The 19,300-nt window shown below is 30.7% G+C and overlaps 1 protein-coding gene and 1 long non-coding RNA gene across 4 annotated transcripts; one reads left to right on the top strand and one right to left on the bottom strand.

Annotated features, from left to right (window-relative positions):
• The first annotated feature begins 342 nt into the window (after positions 1-342).
• LOC136989562 (uncharacterized) lies at positions 343-14,125 on the top strand. Its single transcript, XR_010882928.1, has 3 exons — positions 343-456; positions 545-601; positions 13,597-14,125. It is a non-coding gene; the product is annotated as an uncharacterized lncRNA (long non-coding RNA).
• LOC136989561 (cyclic nucleotide-gated channel beta-3-like) lies at positions 2,073-18,363 on the bottom strand. 3 transcript variants are annotated; one of them, XM_067287776.1, is made up of 19 exons: positions 18,277-18,363; positions 15,040-15,247; positions 14,861-14,959; positions 14,171-14,333; positions 13,388-13,506; positions 13,132-13,323; positions 12,847-13,055; positions 12,727-12,777; positions 12,569-12,655; positions 11,747-11,811; positions 11,549-11,671; positions 11,340-11,481; positions 11,112-11,271; positions 6,678-6,775; positions 3,790-3,873; positions 3,595-3,713; positions 3,385-3,531; positions 3,190-3,316; positions 2,073-3,119 (listed from the first exon to the last, which is right to left on the bottom strand). In XM_067287776.1, the coding sequence occupies exons 1-19, from the start codon at positions 18,316-18,318 to the stop codon at positions 2,589-2,591; spliced, it is 2,766 nt and encodes a 921-aa protein (XP_067143877.1). In that variant the 5' UTR covers positions 18,319-18,363; the 3' UTR covers positions 2,073-2,588. The 3 variants fall into 3 exon arrangements, with proteins under 3 accessions (XP_067143877.1, XP_067143878.1, XP_067143879.1); XM_067287777.1 differs by lacking the exon at positions 18,277-18,363 and having other exon boundaries at positions 14,861-14,955; positions 15,040-15,054; XM_067287778.1 differs by lacking the exons at positions 14,861-14,959; positions 15,040-15,247; positions 18,277-18,363 and adding an exon at positions 14,410-14,561.
• Positions 18,364-19,300: the final 937 nt, after the last annotated feature.

The following is a 19,300-nucleotide window of genomic DNA, read 5'->3' as shown; positions in this document are numbered from 1 at the left end:
GTTTGACTGTAATTAGTTAAGTGTTTTCCATGACATAAATATTAAAAAATTTCTCGTAAATGCAAGCTAAAAAAAAGTCGTTATTTTTCGCTATATAAATCTCGTTTACAATGGTAAAAAATGCCGCTAATGATATTGGCGCCACCCCACGGGTAAATATCTCCTGAGATTTCAATGCCATCCAACGGAAACAGCGTTTTAAGAAAGCCGGCACAATATACATTCTAGCCGTTTATTTATTAATTTTCTAATTACTTAATTAAATAATTTATAAAATTTATTTATGTTGTTTCATTTAATGGTTTACATCATTACAATTCCGATTAAATTCTTAATGAAACTTCTATCTGCGCATGTTCGGAATGCTGTAAGAAGTATCGTCTGTTTCTGAATCCGCCATTTTCTCTTATCTTTCACTCGACAAATACTGTAAAACAGTGTAAACAACGCCATTTCGTAAGCATAATACTTAAGAAAATTTATTATATATTCCACAAGGAATAATTTAATTAAATAATGCTTGAATTTTTTAATTTATTAACAGAATTAGTGGAATTTCTCTTCCTCACAATTCAAGAAAATACTTTCATTTTAACATTTGGTGAGTAGTATGTTTTTATTACGAAATTTAAAAATATGAATTAGGTACACTTGCAGATGTGAATGACACTGTTGGAAGCTTGACTGAGCTGTAGACCGATCCAAAGAAGCAAAAAAGTCAATGGAAGCATATCCGTAAACGTCACCCTTCGCGAGATATAAAGTGAAAGGGTAACGTATACAGGAATGTTTCCTTTCACTATTTAGCTCCTTTGAATATAGTCTACAGCTGTATTAAGGACATTATAAATTGTAATATTCTTAATAGAACCTTGGACTTATAAAATTGCAATTGTTTAATTTGAAATTCACGTTATTTCAATTGAAAATTCCTCCCGAAAGTAGCTATATAGATGACTGGCACAACTTCATTTCTAACGAAAAAGTATGATGTAAACAAGGGCAAGCCACTACTAATTTGAGGTGGAAGGCATATATTTCCAAATGAAATAAATTAAAAATTGCAAACCCCGGCATTGTGACGATGTCACAATAAATAATTGCACGTCACAATTGTGTTCTTATTTTTACAATTCAAATTTCGTAACTACGAAGTTATAAAATTTGAATTGTAACATTTATTTTGTCAAATATTCATTAACAAGTTCTTAAGGTGTAAATTTTTCTATTTCTAAATAATATTTTTTCAGTTTTCTATATTTTAAAATATAAAATTATAATCTAAATTAATATCCAATGGAGAGCAAGTGTGTTGTTAGCTGCAATAGCGCCTATTAAAGTTGTTGAAAATTGTGACATTAGTATTTTCGAAAGTATTGTCTTTTAGTATATGAAACATAATCAAAACATTATCAATGTATTGTAAATAATATTCAATTTAAATAAAATTTTGATACTAACACAGCCTTAACCATTAAGCAAATAACCACACCATAAACATAATCCACAATCCCTAATCTAATGAAATCCACAATTCACAACTTGTAGAATTCATTAGATTAAGGCAGCTGGATTAAGGGGAATAGATTACTGATTTCATTCATTGATTTTTCAATAAAACATTGCTGTTTATGATGCGTTTCAAATCCTGAGGATTGTATATTTGAATGTATAGTACTGTAGTTTGGAACTTGGCTTCTTGTACCCGATCGATTTTAATGAAAATTGTTTCTTGGGTAAAGCTAGTCTGATTTTTTTTTTCTTTAATTTCTCACGACCTAAACCTGATGCAGAAATTATCTTAGCATCTTTTCTGAGATTTTTAATGGGTTTACATGCGAAAGTAAAGATTAACACGTGTGTTTACGAAATCTAGGCTTCTTCGTATACTGTTTCTTGACCTTTGCAGCTAATGCTGCTGTCTGTGAATCTAATAAAGTACTGTACATTGTAATCAGCTGATATGTGCAGTTTGTTCAAATTAAATTAACAAACAAGCGCATAAATGAATTCTATTTTCGAGTTAACAAAAACAAGCACAAACTAATTCAATAAGAGTAATCACTTACGCAAATAGCTGTTACTTTCATTTATTGAATCGTCTCAACAGAAATATTAAAACAATTGTAATTTTATTAAAATAACACCTATATAAACAGTTTCTTTTACGTATTAAAAGCAAAAAACAATTTATTTATAAGTTAAAATATATCATAAATATAATTGTTGCTGGTTACAATACGTACAAAAACATGAATACTGCATTACTTGTAACGTTATTATTTGTGAACGGATGCATAAGTAACCTTATATTTTACGAAATTGATTAGCTTTAATTATCGTTTTTTAATAAAAATAAAAGGTTCATATTTAAGAATTTGCATGCCTTTGTTTCAAATTGATATCAATGTATAAAACGTTAAAATTTTTTGATTTTACTCTTCAAATTTTATATAAATTCACGATTTTAATTGATATCACAATTAAGTTCACATTGAGGCACGTTCGTCGTAGTGTTAATATTACACTATATAAATCCACACGTATATTGTCTGGGAGGAAAAATTTAACAAATTTAAATTTAGAATTTAACAGGAATCAATGCTAATTGTGCTTGACTTTCTACTCGAACTGCAAATTTGGGGGGAGAAAGCCAGGTTATCGTAACCGTTGACGCTACTCGTGCTACTGGATGGACGAAACGAAGCAGTCGGAGGAATTTCCGAATCCGATTGGCTGATATCGGAACTGCTGCTGGACATACGAAACAAGGACCTTAAACTGACAATGGACGAGGACAGAGACGAAGAAGAGAATTCCTCTTTAACCGCGCTTTCAGATTGTTTACTGGGTACGAGTTGAAGAATATTGTTGATGAATTGGCTAGAATCTTTGATAGGAGTCGCGGATTCGACATTTTTCGTCATTTCTTTATCTTCTCCGGCTTCGATTTTCTTTACCTTCTGAATATCTTTGGTCTCTTCTTTATCTTTATTGGGATTCTTGTTTTCAACGTCGACTTTATTTTCCTCTTTCGGCGGATCTTGGAGAGTTGCCTGGGACTTCGACGAAGATTTCTTTCGCATCATCTGGCCAAATTTAGAATCGGGTGGGACGACCTAATTGAAACGTCATAACGGGATCAGGTATTAGGGTTAGAATTGAGGGTAAAGTAATGATTATTCTTACTTGAATCACGGTTTTGACTAGTTTTGGAGTAGCGGGTTTACTAGTTGGTTCCTTGATGATGACTTCAGCGTTAAGTTTTTTAGAATTCTCCTTTCTACTCAAGGCTTCGTTTTGTTTGATTAAAGATCTGAAAAAAGTTTAAGTGCTTTATGAATAATGTATGTTTATATTAATATTAGTAAAAGCGAAACAAACTTGGCTTTTTTCCTAAGTATATTTTGTGCCTCGGGATAATTTTTTAAAGCATCCCAAAGATCAGATTTGCTAAGAACGAACAAATTAGAAAATCCTCTCGATCGAACGTCGGCAGTCCTTCTGTTGCATCCCGGAATACCGAGTAAACTGTTGGAATATATCGGTTGAATTTAAAAGGAAATTTTAAAAAGATAAATAATTGAAAATTACCTTATCTCTCCGAAAACGCTTCCCTCCGATAGTGTGGCTAAGACCACGTCTCCATTTTCTCCTCCCATGACTTGGACTAATCCCTTGTTCACAATATACATCTCTTTACCGACTTCTCCCTGTTAAATATAAACGAACAAAAGGGTAACTGAGATCTGTAGCGACTTTAAGACGTTAGAAAAACAAACAATTTACCTTCATGCAAATGTAATCTCCAGGTAAAAATAATACGGGTTTCAATTTCAGAACTAAATCTCTCAACAGCGCTTTATCACAGTCCTATATTATTTATCAAAAGTCAATATTAAATATATAAAAAAAGATATCATAAGAGCAATGCATTTGCTTATATTTCGTTTAAAAATATATTAAATTCTATGACTTCTTTCTGAGTAATTTCTCTTGAAGTTAATGCGTAAAGTGAAAAGATTCGTGATATTGTTCCACGAATTAAGTTTGTTATAATTCACGATTGTAATTTAATGTCCTTATCAATTATATAAGTACTTATCATTTCTGTATTCATGGATGTAGATTGAAGAGTAGTAATACCAGAAATTTTGAATATTCCGTGAGTATGACAACTCTATTTCAAAAGAAACTTAATTTAAAATTTATTTTGTATACTAGTACTTTCTATATATTAACAGGACTTATTATACTGGAAATTATGGATGCAGATATTTAGTCTTACAGATCAAAAATAATGTTTTCTATTTAGTTCATCTGTATAATAAGTCCTGTTAATATATAGAAAGTACTAGTATACAAAATAAATTTTAAATAGAGTTAAAAAGGACACAAAGGCATAATAATGAAACTTAATTTAATATACAGTATAAAGTTTGTTAGTTTGTTCTTTATACATTCGACGCGATTCAAGCAAACACAACGAAACTTTGCAGGAACCATCCTCTCATCCGGGAGGTCAACGACTAGTTTTGATGAATTAAATTCAACCCTTCCACCGAGGGTGCCGATTTTAAGTATTTGGCCCATTTCTTGCAAAATTTGATTGGTATTCGGGTACGTTTAAGTTAACATGAGCAAAAATATTTCGAATTATCTTCTCGTGCAGGCAGAATTCAACGACTACTTTTTATTGAAAAGCATTAATTCCTGTCTATCTGACCAATGAAATTGTCATTCCCTGCTATCTGACTAGCAAGCAAAAAACATTAATTTGGGGTTTACCAGGGTGCAGAGCGTGACTCTTTGGTCCGTTTGCCTCGAAATCTGATTGTTTATTTGATTTTTGTTAAATGAATTTATTGTAATGAAGTTTTGTTTTTCTTGAGCTTGCTCTCAATATTTTACCACGACTTCAATAAAACTTACGACGTATGTGTTGCTGTCTAAATTTAAACTTTTAGTTTATTCGAAACTCTATCCAGCTTTTTTAATAAACAGATTATAATGAAATTTGGAGGATATGTTTTCCAAAAATAGCAAAACAATTTCTCGCGAAAAAGTTAATTCCAATTTCAACCATCGGGAGAAAACTAGCACTGTGCAATACTACTTTTATGCACGTTTAACTTAGCATTGTATGTTAGCTATCGTTTGTATAAGTAGATATTCTGGTGCAAAATTTAGCAGATATAATTTTAATGTGGGACTATTTTACTGTTATACATTAAGGTTATTTTTATAAAAACAAGAAAATGTCAATGATTTAAAATGAGTTTATGTTAAATGTATTATTTACTCGAGTTTTGCTTATTTTAGGAAATAAAAATATTTATAAAAGTTGTAAATAGCCTTAAAATTAAACTGAAAGCGCTTCTATTGTATTATCTTAATTTAATACACCATCTCAATTACTTAATTAAGTAATTGTTTATATAAGCAGTTATTTAAATGATGAGGTCATAATGACCAAATGATAAAGACGGATTAACTGTCGGACTAGAACTTTGTCTAATTAATATAATAGATACTATGTAAACAGAACTTGCAGGTTCTAGTTCCGCTCTGGATCAATCTTTTCTTCCAGAATAATCTAAATTAATTATTGAAATTAATTCAATAATTAATACGATTATTAGATTTAGTACAAGATGGCGGCTTAACTGCCTACCTTTAGTCCAAATTACTTAGTATCTATTATATTAATTAGTGAAGTTCTCGCCCGATAGGCAATCCTTTTATCATTAGAATAATTCAGGGTCGGATGTCTACGTGAGATCATAAATATTTTAGTAATTGTAACTTAATTCAGCTATTTATTAATTTATAAGTGTTATGTTTTAATGAAATTTCTCATACATATCTACTAAGAAGTGTGGTTCTAATTACACTCTAAATAATTTAATACATGAATAACTTAAATAAATAAATAAATAAATATAACAAATTCTTCTACATACTTTACGTAATGTATAATATGCAGCCATACGCTTAATTATATAAGGGCCTTCGAAGCTTGCCTTAAGTTTATGCACTCTCCCGTTTGTTAAGATCAAAGTTAAACTACTTTAAAAGTTACTTAAATAATAATTAAAATAATAAAGTTACTGTATATATACTTATTACTATAAACCTAAAATTTCATGTAGATTTTTCAGTTTAGGAAGATTTCAAGCAAAGTTTCTATAAAAGAATCAAATATTTTGTCTTCCTCTAATAGAATTTATCAATCTTTACTTTTAGTTATAGAGATTCACGAATAGTTAATAAACACATTAGATATATAAATGACAATATGGAAAGTTGAATTATTTAAATGCTTAATAATCATATCTTTGAATGCAAACGAAAACATAAGCTTTAATGATTGAAGGTATCTTTGTAATTTTGTAGATTTATAATTGCAAACTTTTCTTAATCTACGACGATAATAAATACAGTTTCGGAGAGATTACCTTCTTAATAGATAAACCAGAATGCAAAAAGTAGCAGAGAACAAATAACTTAATTAACGTCGTGAAATTACGAACAAAATTTAATAACAACACACGGAATCCTGTATATAAAAACTTATAATTGTTTACAATTAAGAGAAGTATAGAAAATAATATTAATGCTGATCTTGGTGTTTTTTTTTTAAATTTACAATGAGCCGATGAAGAAAAATAAGTTACCTTAAACAGTTGAACTTTAATTAGAGTGTTGTAATGAACATTAATAGCAACATCCGTTTTCATCTTGCGAGGAAGAGAATCCAAAATTGCACCTTCGTCTGAAAAGAAATATTTTAGTTTTATCAATAGGAATGTAAGGTCATAAATTAGAATTAAAAATAAATATTTTATAGAATAAAAAACCGCTAAGTAATATGTTTGATAACGCAGTGAATAAACAGCGCATTATTTTAATGTCCTGCCTAACATTACGCGATTATTTATAAAAGAGTAAAGAAAGAAAATCATTGGGATAAATGAGGGTGAGATGGTGAACACGTGTAATTACTGTATAAAGTATAAACTAAACAGTAGCGCCTCGTATTAATATATTGTAGTAACTGAAAATCATGCTGACTATGTGTGTTGTTTACGCGCTATTGTTGTAAAAATAAATGAAATAAACGGACGAGTTTCTCAACTTTTCCCGGTAACATTTAAAATTTGGGTGGCGCCATCTATTATCATATTTTATTAAAAAATTTTATTCATACTTGAAATTTAGACTATTTACAAAAAACAATATTTTTGAGTCTATCTTTTAATCCTTTTTTACACCACCACAGAAGTAACAGTTAACATGGTTTTTTTGAAGAAAATACTTCTTAAAAACAAAGGTAAAAAAACGTAAAAAATTCACAATGTTAAAAATGATCAAGTGTCAGCCTTTCACTGTAGGATCTGACACTTTTTACATTAAAAAACACGAATTCTTCTCACCATATTCTCCTTATCCATTTTAAAACTGCTTCTGGCCCTCTAGTGGTAGATACGAATTTTTCTACTTCATTTGTGTAAGGTTACAATTTATTGTTTACAAAACATTTACAAAAATTATTGTTTTTTGTAAATATAGTCTAAACTTCAATTATGAAGAAAATATATTCTGAGTATTCACGAAAAATTGTAACCTTATAAAAAATATTTATATTTTAACTATTATAAAACGGCAAAAAGCTTAAATTTGAGGTATGGGTTTTATACAAAATCATAAATACTAATAACGAGTAAAATCGTCATTAAGTCTGATCCTATTGGCGATACACACGACCCTCATTATCTCCCCACCCCTCGATCTTTAATCACCAAAATTTAATAGCGTCGATCCCCCTAATACACAAGCCTCCCGGCAAAATTTCAGAAAATTCTGACTTAAAGCACGGGAGATATTAAGCTTCAAACAGAGTGAACAAAATCGTGCGCCCCACCACATTAAGTGTGTGGAGGCACGATTTTATATCCATGTTCCAATTTTTGTATCCATACATACAGAACTTACTCCCAAATTGTTTTTCATTTCTCTACGTTTCAAGATGTCCTAAGCACAAAAACTAAAAATCTTGGGGGGTCGTTTTCTGACCGATCGCCATACTTTTCCACTGTTATATAACCTATAACGGCTGGGAAAGTAAAAATGGAATGTTCCTGTTTCTAACTAGCAGAACGTTTTACCCACGCTTATGTTTTCCGTAGCCTGGAAAGTCTTAAGATTGGCGGAAGACTTTTGTTTCTTGTATATAATTTTATAGAAGCTTGAATAATAAGTTTAATCTGTAATCGGTCAAAAAATAACAGAGTAGACTGGTAAAGTATTCATTATACACTGTTCACCAGCTCTGAGGGTGAATTAGCAGGAAATTACATTTTGTTTTTTCGAATATGTTTTTCGGAAAACACTATTATTTTACTGGTTATTGTGTTGTTTGAATCGATAAGAAGACACTAGTTCGGTCAGCTTTTTAAAATAAAATTTATTTTTACAATAATAGAACTTTTTCACTATCTCACTCTCATTTATCCTACGCTTATTGGAATGTAACTTGTTACATCTCACGAATTTGACGTTACGGATGTAAAGATTTTGCATTTATGTGGATAAAGCTGAACCGTAACTATCTAATTTAAGAAATTACAAAGCTGTTATAAGTGTTGACAAATTTTGACATTCTTGAAATTAACTAGAAATTTGTGAATAAAATTAAGTTTACGAAGAGTTTTTATAGCTACTGTTTTACTAATAAATTTTAAACGTTGTATAAAAATAATTTTCTGAAATATTTCAATAAATGAAAACCAGTATAAGTTATAATTTCATTTATTTAAACTATAAGTAAGCCTAATATTAGTCGTAGATAAATAATAAGTATATAAAATCGACAGTAACGTTACGGTATTAGTGCTTAGTTGTTTCTAATAAAAAACTGCTTTATGTCACCAACAATTTTACAGTGTATTACCAACAGCTGTACAATTGTCGGTGACACAAAGCAGTTTCTTAATAGAAACAACTGAGCTAATTTACAACCGTACAGACAGCTGTTGGTAACACTTTCTGTCAACAAAAACTGTGAAGATTGTTACCAACAGCTGTCTGTACGTCTTATGCGATTAGAAATACTCCGTGCTCTGATTTAATCTACAGTATATCGATTTACTTTCTATCATGTATAACACATGTATAGGTGTGAAGGAGTTATGTCCGACCCTACTGAAGTTACGACACACTACTCTCTTTATCTCCCCATCCTCTCAACCTTTAACCATCACAATTTAACAGCATAGAGATTACAACATTTCAAAAATTTTCGACAAAAAGCTTCAAAGAGGGTGAACAAAATTGTGCCCCCCACACACGCTAACATCCATAACACAGAAAAAAAAACACGAATTTTTTGCTTTTCTCGACGTTTCAAGGTTCCGAATTCAAAAATCTAAAAATTTTGGGAGAGTCATTTTTTGATCGATCGCCATACTTTCCCTCTGTTATATATAACAGCCGGGAAATTAAAAATGGATTTATTTTATATCAGTAAACTGACAGAGATTAGAGTATTCCATTACTGTATTTTAAATGAATATTGTTTGATGGATCGACGTAAAACCCTTCGTCGGACTTTATTAACTAAACAAGAAACTATAATTACTTTAATGGCTCGATTGTTTTATCTATCGTTTATCATAATTTGACATTACGACGAACAATAAACTTTGAATGAAGAGGGTAAATATCGGAATAAGCTATTATTTTACGCTATGCTAACATACATTGTTCGTGTCTGTTCATAACAATGAATGTATTTCCAATTATTTCAGAATATATTTATTAACCTTTTAAAGCCTGTATTATCGAAAGTTGAAACTTTGAACTTATTCTTAATTAACGTATTATTTAAAAATTCATTATTTTAAGGATAAAAAAAAATACGAAAACATCGAATTAATGTCATGTCGGTAGAAAGTTTATAAAATGTTTAATCAGCAGAAAAATTTGTTAAATGTCTGTTTGTCACTGCTAGTATTTTACAGTCGCAAACATTGCTAACTAATAAAGAGGTATTGTTCCTCGCAGCCTATTTTTGAGCCGAATTTCGACGTTAATAAATGAATAAATAATCAAATTATAAGTAGAAAGTAATTTAGGTAGTAACGGTCGAAATAAATTCATTGTATTTCAAGAGAAAATGATACTTTCATCAATGTTATAAGCTTTCAATACTCTTTTAAACAGAAGATCAAACGTTTTCTCTTTGATTAAAGTTTTAAATATAGAAAGGCTGTATCTTATTATCTGCTTAAAATTTTAATATTAATGAGCATTTTTGGACTAATTTACTCCGAAAGTACTCGTAAAATATTAGTTTTATGCTTGTATAGAATAAGGTATAAGTTATATCCTCATATATTAGATGAACAGAAATTAATCAAATTTTTCTAAACACGTAACAAAGTTTTAAATAAGTATTAACAATATAATCTACGTTAACGTACAATTTAAAAATTGAATAATATTAATTTAAGCAATTGACAAGTGAATAGAAGTTTAACTATAGGACATAAAATTTAGTAGTCAAACAGAATTGAGATTAAAATTAAGCAATCAGAATAATTGTAATATTGAACGAACAATTATTTACTGTGACACGGTCCCAATGCCTGAATGCAATTTTTAATCATATTTTCATTTAAAAATTAAGCTTTCTATATCTGGTCCGATTTTCGTCTGTCTAGCTCCGTTCTCGAGATTAAGGAAGAACAGACAGACGGACGCAAATGGGAATTTATAGCTGTGCTATTTGAAAATTACAAATCAATGCATTCCCATTGTCTGTCCATCCTCTCTTAATCTCGAGAACGGAGCTAGATAGATGAAAATCGAGACCGGATATGGAAAGCTTAGAAACCCAACGTTTCGATTGACTATACACGAACTTCCGGTCCAGACCGGAAGTTACGCGATTTTTTAAATTAAAAGTGATTAAAAATTGCATCCACAAATTAAAGACTAAAAGACAACATTTTGGTATATCTCCGAAGTATTTTGACTCAATATAAATTTATCGAGTTAAAATATTCAAGAGATTTTAGTCTCACAAATTCTATAAAAATTTATCTTACTTAAAGTTTTCTGCTGTTCCCAAGTGTGATTCAGCCACAATCTCACCCTCCTTTGTAGATCTTCAGGAAGACTCAAATTTCTCATGTACTGAACTGTCTGATCCATCATCTGTCTGTATTGCGTTTTGCTCTGAGTGGCCGTGGCTACAATATCTCTTATCTACGAGATTAAACATAAATAAATTACAATTATTTACGGGAGAATCCTTTTCCTCCAGAAGTACTAACCTGACCAATTAAAAAAGCGAAGATGAAAACCCCCATTAACCAGCTAACGGTCATGAAACCGTATTCGAATTCGTTTAAGGGTTTCGGATTCTTTCCTATGGACGTTGCTGTTTTGGTAGCGAAGTAAAAGCAGCGAATGTAACTGAAAAGGAAATTTTACATTTAAAGTCAATCGTCACTTTAAACATCCCAATAAAAACACGTCTTACGCATTTCCCGTCCCGTTAAAGACCCAACTGTTAGAACCTATTCCTTCCCAAGAAGACATGGCGTAATAAGCGCAGGCATTGAGGTGAATCAGATACATCATGTAGATTAACGTCCTGATGATTCTACAATAGACAAAGACGGGATCATTTTGTTAGATATTTAAAAGATTGCTGTGTAATAGTTAAGAAGCAATTTACCTGATAACGTAAGGGGACTTGGCAACGGCGTCGACTCTATTGAAGAACTCCCAAAACGTCTGCAACTAAAAATTTATATAAAAATTAAAAATAGCCAGGAGAGTTATGTGAAGTGGATATTCCATAATTTTATTTGACGTAACGTGTTGCTTCATATAAAAATCCAGCAACGAGTTGCGTAACTTTCCCGGCAAAAAAGCTCAAGTTGTGTGTGTAGCGTCATCTCTTATAAGACTTTATTTTAAAAATTTTTTATATTATTATAAAATGGCAAAAAGCTTAATTTTAAGGATAGAGATGAGTTTTATAAAAAAAAAAAAAATTTAAATGCTAACAAGTCGTTATTAAACCCGACCCCACTCGAGATACGACAGACGACCCCACTTCCTCGACCTTTAACCACCAAAATTAAATAGCATCGATGCTCTTAATACCCAAATTTCTCTGCAAAATTTCAGAAATTTTCGAAAAAAGACACGGGAGTTATTAAGCTTTAAATTGGGTGAACAAAATCGTGTCCCCCACACAGACACTAACATCCATACGAATACAGAACCCCCCCTTTCATGCAACGTTTCAAGATCCTCTAAGTCCAATAATGAAGCTATTCTAGAAACATGATGCAGAAATTTCGTCAATGCAGTTTCCCATCCTTAAAATTACATATTAGTTAGTTGTTACAAAAGTGTACAATGTATTTCGGTTACCTTGTTTTCGGGTCATCGTGTTGTTGTTCAGAAATCAAACTAACTAATCTTCAAAATTTATAATTTGAATTTTACTGTCGTAAACACAGTAAAGTGCAGTAAAAGTCTTACTCACTTTCAATATTCTTGGCATTCGAAGTAAGGGTTTAGTTCCGTATTTCAGATACAGTAAATCGAACGGTAACAGTGATAACAAATCCATCTGAGAGAAGAACAAACTACTGAAGTCAGTTGTAAACAATTCATGGCGAAAATCTATATACAGAAACGTACCTTAAACATGCTCTTTTTGAAATAATGTTTCCTTGTCATAACAGGATCGTCCTGAAATCAGATATTTTACAAGATAATCTGCAAATAAGTAAAATTTCGTGATGAAATTAGCGAACTCACCACCCAAAATCCGTCGTGAAGGTATTGAACACGAACTTTAAACAGAACGATGTCTATAAGATAGGTTAGATCGGAGAAATAATCGAATCCGAGAAAAATGGGAAGATTTTCTTCTGTCTGATATGGGAAAATAGCCCTGAGAAAGATGGCCCAGGCATTATACAAGTAACAAAGTGTAACTATTAATAGCCAAGATATGTAAAGTTTGCCTGAGGAAAAATAAAGGTGTGAGATTTACGACACCATCTTCATTTTCATCTCCCGTAACATACGCATTTTACTCACTTTGAGGATCCAGGACTTTAGGAAACGTAGGGATGTAACGACGCTTTAATTGACAGCACCAAACGTCCACCATTTCGTCCAACCAGCTGTCGTCTGTGGGTGGACGGTCCAACCAGCTGTCATCCTCGTGTTGTATCAGAGACTGGAGTCTGGGACGACTTTGCTGATTTTCTGGTTCTTCCGGAGGTGGGGCTAAAATAAAAATGGTTAGCCAGATTTTTCTACAGTTGTATAAAGTAATAATGACTGAACTCACAGGGAGAAGGGGTTGGAGCCTGTATAATTTTTTCTTTGATTCTCTGAGCTCTCAAACTGAATGCCTGAGTCAATGCTTGAATCCTTTGGCTTATGTATGCACCGCGATTCGTTTCGGCCCTGGAAATGGTTTTTAAAATTAATTTTTAGTATAATATTTAAATAATATTTCGAAAATTTACACACAGCATCTATTTACAATATTTTCAGATATCGAAAGTATCGAATGATCGAAATCGATACAGATAGACAATATTGCAAGACATCAAAGTGACAGAAGAAAAAGAAATAATAAAATTTTACTGGTACAGACCTATAATAAATTTATTGTTTATTCTTTTAGTTAATTAAATAAATATTTTCCCTTTAAATATATTAATAAATTTCACAAAGTATAGACAAAATTAATTAATTTTGTAATTTTTAAAGAATTCAGTAAGCACGTATAAATTTTGAACTGTTCTGTAAACAAACGTTAATAAAATGTTTACGTCGGTGTATAAGTGGGTGTCAGAAATAAAATATTCAAGTGATTCGTGAATATTGTTAAACGACAGTCGAGAACCTTAATTACTGTTTAACAACACTTTCTCGGCTTAGAGGAGAAAATTCAACAATTAAAAATTAATAAACAACTATTTATAGATTAATTGTAGTTAGGTTAAATATTAAGTAGTAAAATGATAGATTATCTCGAAGATAGGAATTTTAAACTGTAATTTACCATGTATTATTTAATTTGGAGCCGTAAATATATAAATTATAACTTACAAATACAACTAACCAATGATTCTGTTGATAAGATACGGAAGTCGATTCGGGAACGAGATGATTTCTATTTTGATTATCAACTTTAGACATTATTTCGACAAAACTGTTTGGTCGTTGTCCATCTGTGTTACTCCAGATCTCCTCTTTATCTTCTTCTAAATTATCTGATTGTGTACCTGTAACAACGCATTATCTTTAATAATTACGACGACTTTATACTTTCTATACGCTCATACAGTTAAATAAACTCACGTATCGGTAAACAGGTGATAATAACGGATGTAATATCTTTTAAACAAGAGAGAAAAAAAGTTGTAATCATGGCTGTACGCTGTCCCCTTCTCCCATCTATTCCACAGCATCCTTCTACATCATTTCTATTCAGATGCGGATGGAAAATCGATCGACGCCCGAGTTTCGTCTTTCCCTACCGACTTCGTCGCAATGCAGTGAAGCCACATTTACGGTAACTTGGAGAGTTTTTCGGGGGGTGTTAAAATACGAATATCGACAGCGAAAAATTCGAAACCAGGCCAAAAATTTGGCTAAACGTTTCGTATAATTAATTAAGCTTTTATTTTATAAATAAACGAAGAACTAAAGCTAAATTACACTTCCGAAAGCGTTTTATACGTAATAATAATTAGAAGTTTTAGGGTTTAGTCACTACAATATAAAACCGTCCGTCTGTCTGTACACTTACTTCTTCTATCCATCGGCCTCAGAGCGATAATTTCGTTAAAATCATCTTCCGAAACTTTTATATCTTCGGTTGATGTGGATCGTTTCATGGCATCACTATCTGAAAAAAAGTTTAACAGAAGTAGTTTGGTTTTAAATTATAAACCCCACAATTAATTTAAATTTAAACTCAATTGTAACCTGCACAATTATCGGTGTCTTTAACAAATGCGGGATTTTGCAACCCGGACAATACTGTTGTTGTTGTTGTTGTTGTTACTTCTACATTATCAGGAACATTCGGATGTCGAGTTAAATATAAATTATGAGGCGACGCCTTTATTACCGATTCTATTTCTTCATCACATATCAAATCCCTAATGTCTAATTTACATGGGGATGACATTATCTGAAAAACGAAAACAGAATCGAACAGTGGAGAAAGTAGATATTTCAATAATAGTAAATTATGCAGATTATATTGTCGACACTTATTTTTATAAAGTATAGAAAATTTCAATTTTTTTTTCTTGCGCTTTCTCCCAACTTTTTATAGGCGGAAACCTTGTCAGAATTGCATGAATATAAAATACGTTTTATGTCAATAAACGAGAAGAACGTTCTACGATTGGCCGTTATGCAAATGAGTGTAAAACACAGACAAATAAAAACGTATTTTCTTTTCGTCCCCGCGACGTAAATTGCCCCATTTTTTCTCCTTAAACTCGCCACGAATTACACTTACAGTCAGAAAAAGCGCACGAAAATATTCAAAAGTTATATATTACAAGCGTTACAATAAACACAATTTTATAAATAATATAAAGGGTAGCCCAAAACACGGTTAACCGAAGTGTATAATTTTTTTAGAATAGTCTAAAACAGGGCAGGAACTTTCTAGCCGCAATTCAATTGCTAGAATGAAGCGAAAAATAAAGTAGTTCACACACTATATTGTAAAGCTATCTTCTGGGCCTCCCTGCAGATTAGAAATTTAGTTTAGTTGTTGGTAAGTTCTATATTATTTCAGAAAAGAGGCATTTGATTGGAGGCGAATAAATATAAGCAGGCGAAAGAAAATGTAAATAAAGTGACGAGAATGTCAGAATATAAAGTGAGAAGATAGCAAGTTGTGTTCTCTTTTGGTGAATTTGTAATCGATTTTTGGAAGTCGCCCACCGGTTGATCCTAGTGTTGATTTGCACATGCGAGTCTGTTCCTTGCATACATCAATATTCTACTCTTCCACTTTTACCCGGAGGAGTGTCACGAGCGAATGAATAACGTTGCTCCTTTCTCATAATATATTTGAAAATCGTAAATTTTTCTTTTAGATTCCTTTCTAATTTTACCTGGGTCCACTTTGATACTTCTTCAATATTAAATTATTAATAATCTATATTTTTTATGCAATTAATGATTTACATTAATTAATTAATGGTAACGTATTATTCGATATTTTCCAGCTTAAATTTTATAAATTTTTAAAATGTATATAGCATTTCCAGTTTTAATTCTTCTATTTTAAACGAGTGAAATGAATGAATTTACATTGTGTTTAATTTCTGCTTTTTATGTTACTTCTAGTGTTCTGGGCTCGCTTACTTTCATAATTAATTGATATTAATTGTGCCGTTATAAATAAATTAGTAAATGTTAAAATTAAGTGCAGTATTTTTTAATTTCGATAAACGATAATATGAAAATGTCTATGATAAATGATGATAAATTTTCGTTTTAATTTTTATAAATATAATTTCAATAATTAAGATTATTATGAACATTAATTAACAATGAGAAATTTCCATTGTTTGTGTTGTGTATAACTTGTCTACGTGGGCTTTATTTTTAACTAGGTCTTGTTATATCGAAGGGAGTGAACCCACAAATACGTTTTAAAAAAATCTTTATTGTATCCTTGACCTTAAATTCCTATTAAAAATCTTTATTGAAATCTTGATCTTAACAGGTTGAGGTTACAATAAAGGCTTTTTAATACGTGCGAATTTGTTAGGGAGTGAACCTCTTCGATATAGCAAGACCTAGTTAAAAATACCAGTTATACCAGACCAATTAGACCACTTATACTTAACATATAAAATAAAGAACCAGAAGCACATATCTTAATTCCATTGTTTATGCTGGAAAGAGAGGAAATATTTGGATTTTTAATATAAAATGCAAAATAACCAATACAAAATAAAAATTCAAGAATATTCATATTGAAAATTAAGAAAAAAAAAATACAAAAGTACTTCTCTGAATGGAAACATTATATTTGTTAAATTCAACGAAAGGAAGTGTAAATCACCCAGTAATTAATAAAATAAGCAAAAAATAGCAATTTTAATTGGAATTGTTCCAATTTTAACGATAAGATCCAATGAAATCTCAAATATTATAAACAAAATACAAAATTTTAACGAATAAAAAACAAAATATAAATATGACAAACAATCAAATATAAATTTTAATCGTTGTCACCCCCAAAAATTTAACTTCAACCGTTAGACATGACAATGAATTTCATAGACATAACCGCTGTATAAATTACTTAATAGTAATAAATTTAATGATTTTAAGTGTAACTTTGACTAGTAGAATTAGTATACAGGGTGGTTCAAAAGTCAGTTAATCATTAAGACTAAACTGTTGCCTTATTCGAGTACTTAAATATATCCAATTAAAGCGCTGTACTTAACTTACTTTACGATTCGTATTTACAGAACAAAACACGGTTAACTGACTTTTGAGCTAATCTGTATATGAATAGATGTAATTTATGTTATATTTATTACAAATTATCGCATAATTTGTATTCGTAACACTCAGTTTCGCATTGTTTTTACCGGTAATTGTTATATAATAAAGGAAACAAAAATATAATTTGCGTAATCTCCGCAAGCGCTTAACAGGCTTTAAACAAAGGAATTATCCAACAATAAATGATGATTCGACTCACAATTGTTCATTTTTAACTATTGTTTACGTATTTAAACAGCTACAAACAGTGCCATAACAAGTATTAATTCAATAATAGATTTTATACCAAGTAATAACATGCAAAATTTAAATTAAAAAAAAAAAAATTACATATATACGACTTAACGGAATATACGTTTCATCATGGAAGATTGTTTACCATCCGTTGCTATAGCAACCGGACACCTCTCTAGTCTTAAAGGGACGAAAAAGAAAAAAAAACCACAATATCACACTTATTACAATCGATCGGAAATCGATAATCGATCCCGGTAGTCCTCTAGCGGTCGTAAATAGAATTAATATTTAAATTAAGTGAACTTATTATTATTATCACAACTTATGTAATCGTATATAATGCGCGCCTTAAGAATGATATAAATAATTTTATTTATTTATTTATTTATTTATTTTTTTACATTTGTTTGGAATTTAGCGTAATTAAAATGGCCGTACCTTTCTCAAACGGAATATTTCTTTCATAGTTCTATCGAACATGATACAGTATTGGATACTATTGGGTATTTTGATCAACAAGTGATGCGCCCCTCGACTAATCTCATGCCAGGAGCGACATCTAACGGCGATTTTACTTAAGGGGAAAAAAATAAAAAATTGAATAAAATAAATCGATACTTAGAAAAATTTTAAAAAAGTTAATTAATTTTCGATTAAGTTTTAATCTCGTGCTTTATTTTTTATCTTTACTTTCAAAAAACTCGTTTACTTTCCTAGCTAAATATTTAATAATTGTTTCCAAATAATTTTTATTATCTTTTAAACTGTAAACAATTTATTTTATATAATTAATAATTATAAAGTTTTAATATATATATATATATAAGTTATTAAGAAAAGAAAAAAATTCGCTGCGATTCTTGCCGGCAGATGGCGACTCTTTCACTTTTCTAATATTCTAATAGATGCTAACACGAATCGGCGGAAAAACGTAATTGACCGGCTGCGTAAAAATGTAACCGAAAATACGGTCGGCCGAGCAAAGAATTTTAATGCTTCTTAATTAATTACGTTAATGAGTTACCAACTTTTTAATTAATTTAATATTATAGCCAGAAGGGAAGTTTGTTATTTCATACAAATTATTCTCTGTCCGGTGATAAGTAGAAGTAGACAGAAGAGATAATGAAAGTAAAGTTTAATTTAACGATGTAATTGCATTCGAATCTTTGATTTAATGTAGTTTTGAAATTTAATTATCACGTTATTCTTACTTTCAATAAAATACCGTAAAAAGTTGTCTCGAATGACGTCGACGGCACTCCAAATCGGTGATATGTCACTTTTTAGTTTGCCATTTTGAAGGCGTGGGTTCGATCCCTCTAGGGATTTTATCTCTTGAAATGTGTAAGAGTTTTAAAGCTTTCTTTTAAGAAGCACACGCTTGACTTGAAGCGAATGCTATGAAAATGTGTAAGCCACATTATCACGTTTTTGGGCTGCAATTTGAAAACTTCAGGAG

This window comes from Centruroides vittatus, unplaced genomic scaffold (assembly GCF_030686945.1).
Source record: "Centruroides vittatus isolate TY-2023 unplaced genomic scaffold, ASM3068694v2 scaffold_654, whole genome shotgun sequence".
NCBI classification, from domain to species: Eukaryota; Metazoa; Arthropoda; class Arachnida; order Scorpiones; family Buthidae; genus Centruroides; species Centruroides vittatus.
This window is presented reverse-complemented; position numbering and strand designations above follow the sequence as displayed.

Coding starts and splice junctions, on each gene's coding strand:
- LOC136989561 (XM_067287776.1), bottom strand. CDS start 18,318: ATGTTCGATAGAACTATGAAAGAAATATTCCGTTTGAGAAAG. Junction 13,324..13,387: donor GGCTCCAACCCCTTCTCCCT/GTGAGTTCAGTC, acceptor TTTTTATTTTAG/CCCCACCTCCGGAAGAACCA. Junction 3,714..3,789: donor GAGATTACATTTGCATGAAG/GTAAATTGTTTG, acceptor TATATTTAACAG/GGAGAAGTCGGTAAAGAGAT.